Raw genomic sequence first — 1722 nt, 5'->3', positions numbered from 1 at the left:
GGCATACGACCTACTACTTGCGCAATTTGATGCAGTCAATTTGAGCTTCAAGGGCATCTGGCTCGCCTCCTCGTGGACGATCCTTGATCAGCAAGGTGTCCCTTCCCGAGGTATATGCATATAATACATTGTACAAATATAAGATGCACAAGTATAGAACATGTTTACTCTATCTACTCATCTATCTGTTGTTCATTTTATCAGTGTAATATTTCCATGATGTATTTTGCAAATATCATTACAATACCTAAGGTACAATACCTTAGTTGTTTTAAACTCAATTAAAATTACAGTTACCAGGTATAGTAACTTTTAAACTGTCAGTTACCTATTTGTGTAATTTCGTTGCTTGTATAATTCAATTACATATCAGTGTTGCTCTATTCCAGTTTCTCTGTACTTTCTATCAGGATTCTTAAATCATATATGTATCATTTGTTTAGATTGCCTTTATTGTTTTTTTAAATAAATTTTCAATATAAAACTCTTTCAGATAACTTTAGGGCACATAAATTCCCAGTACCTTAGTGGTGGTGAGCGCGGTAACCGTAACCATAGTGAGCTCCGCTATGGTAGGGACGGTACGCGGTCTGGTGGTGGTGGCCATAGCTGAAACCTGGATCAGCTTCTGGCTCGGCAGATCTCTTGTAGTGGCTATGAGTGTAAGGGGTGTGTTGGTAGGAGCGGTAATACACTGGGTGATATGACCTGTAACCGTAGCTGGCTTCAGCCTCAGCAACGGGGTCAGCAGACCTCTTGTGGTGGTGGTGGACAGAGGGAATGTAGTGGTGTGATTGGTAGCCGTAGGAATAGGGGCGGTAGTAACTGGAGGAGCCGTAAGAGGGTTCTGCTTCGGCCTCAGGCTCGGCGGACCTCTTGTGGTGGTGGTGGACGTAGGGAGTATTGTGGTAGCCGTAGGAATAGGGACGGTAGTAGCCTCGGTAGTGGTAGGAACCGTAAGAGGGCTCGGCTTCAGCCTCAGGCTCGGCGGACCTCTTGTGGTAGGTGTGGTAGGGGTGGTAGTAGGTGCGGGGGTAGTAGGCGTGGTGGTGGAGACCGTAGCCATAGCTGTAGGCACGACTTGGCTCCGCCTCTCGCTTCTCAATCTCAGAAGCGCAAGCGGCAGCCACCAGGAGCACAGACACCTGAGAATACACAATAAATTAAATACATTTAAAAAATCAGTCAAGATATAAAATAAATACCATTAATCATGCTCACAGAAGAGTGAACACACCGAAAGTCTACTCACCAAGTACTTCATCTCTGCAAGATTGGTGAGACGGAACAGGGCGATGTGAGTCCGGCAATGCGTGTGGCTCCTTATATACGGTTCTCGCACGAGTCCTTGACAAAACGCCGACAACAAAGTACGAAATTAGAAACTGGCTTTCAGCAGGACACGCCCACATGAGATGAACCGCCCACAGAAATGTCTGGTGTCTTATTCACTGATCGTACACATGTGGGAATGGCAGTTATAAATTAATGAAAATACACATATTTCACATGTCCAGCTCACTATAGCCTACATATACATTTACATATAGATAGATAATAGTTATAGTTATAGATAAGTATAGACAGATCCACAGGTTTATAGAATATAGGTGTGTGTATATTCATATAAGTGCCTGAATAGGTATGTACATATACATGTTTATGTGTATGTTCTTATCATATGTGTGGGTATGTAATGTATATGTGTGGGTATGCAATGTA

The 1722-nt window shown here is 43.3% G+C and overlaps 1 protein-coding gene across 1 annotated transcript; it reads right to left on the bottom strand.

Annotated features, from left to right (window-relative positions):
- Positions 1 to 440: 440 nt before the first annotated feature.
- Positions 441 to 1283, bottom strand: LOC125038822 (histidine-rich glycoprotein-like). Its single transcript, XM_047632419.1, has 2 exons — positions 1253 to 1283; positions 441 to 1145 (listed from the first exon to the last, which is right to left on the bottom strand). The coding sequence occupies exons 1-2, from the start codon at positions 1262 to 1264 to the stop codon at positions 525 to 527; spliced, it is 633 nt and encodes a 210-aa protein (XP_047488375.1). The 5' UTR covers positions 1265 to 1283; the 3' UTR covers positions 441 to 524.
- Positions 1284 to 1722: the final 439 nt, after the last annotated feature.

Source organism: Penaeus chinensis, chromosome 26, assembly GCF_019202785.1.
Source record: "Penaeus chinensis breed Huanghai No. 1 chromosome 26, ASM1920278v2, whole genome shotgun sequence".
Taxonomy (NCBI): Eukaryota; Metazoa; Arthropoda; class Malacostraca; order Decapoda; family Penaeidae; genus Penaeus; species Penaeus chinensis.
The sequence above is the reverse complement of the archived record's forward strand: the minus strand, read 5'-3'. Positions and strand labels throughout refer to the sequence as shown.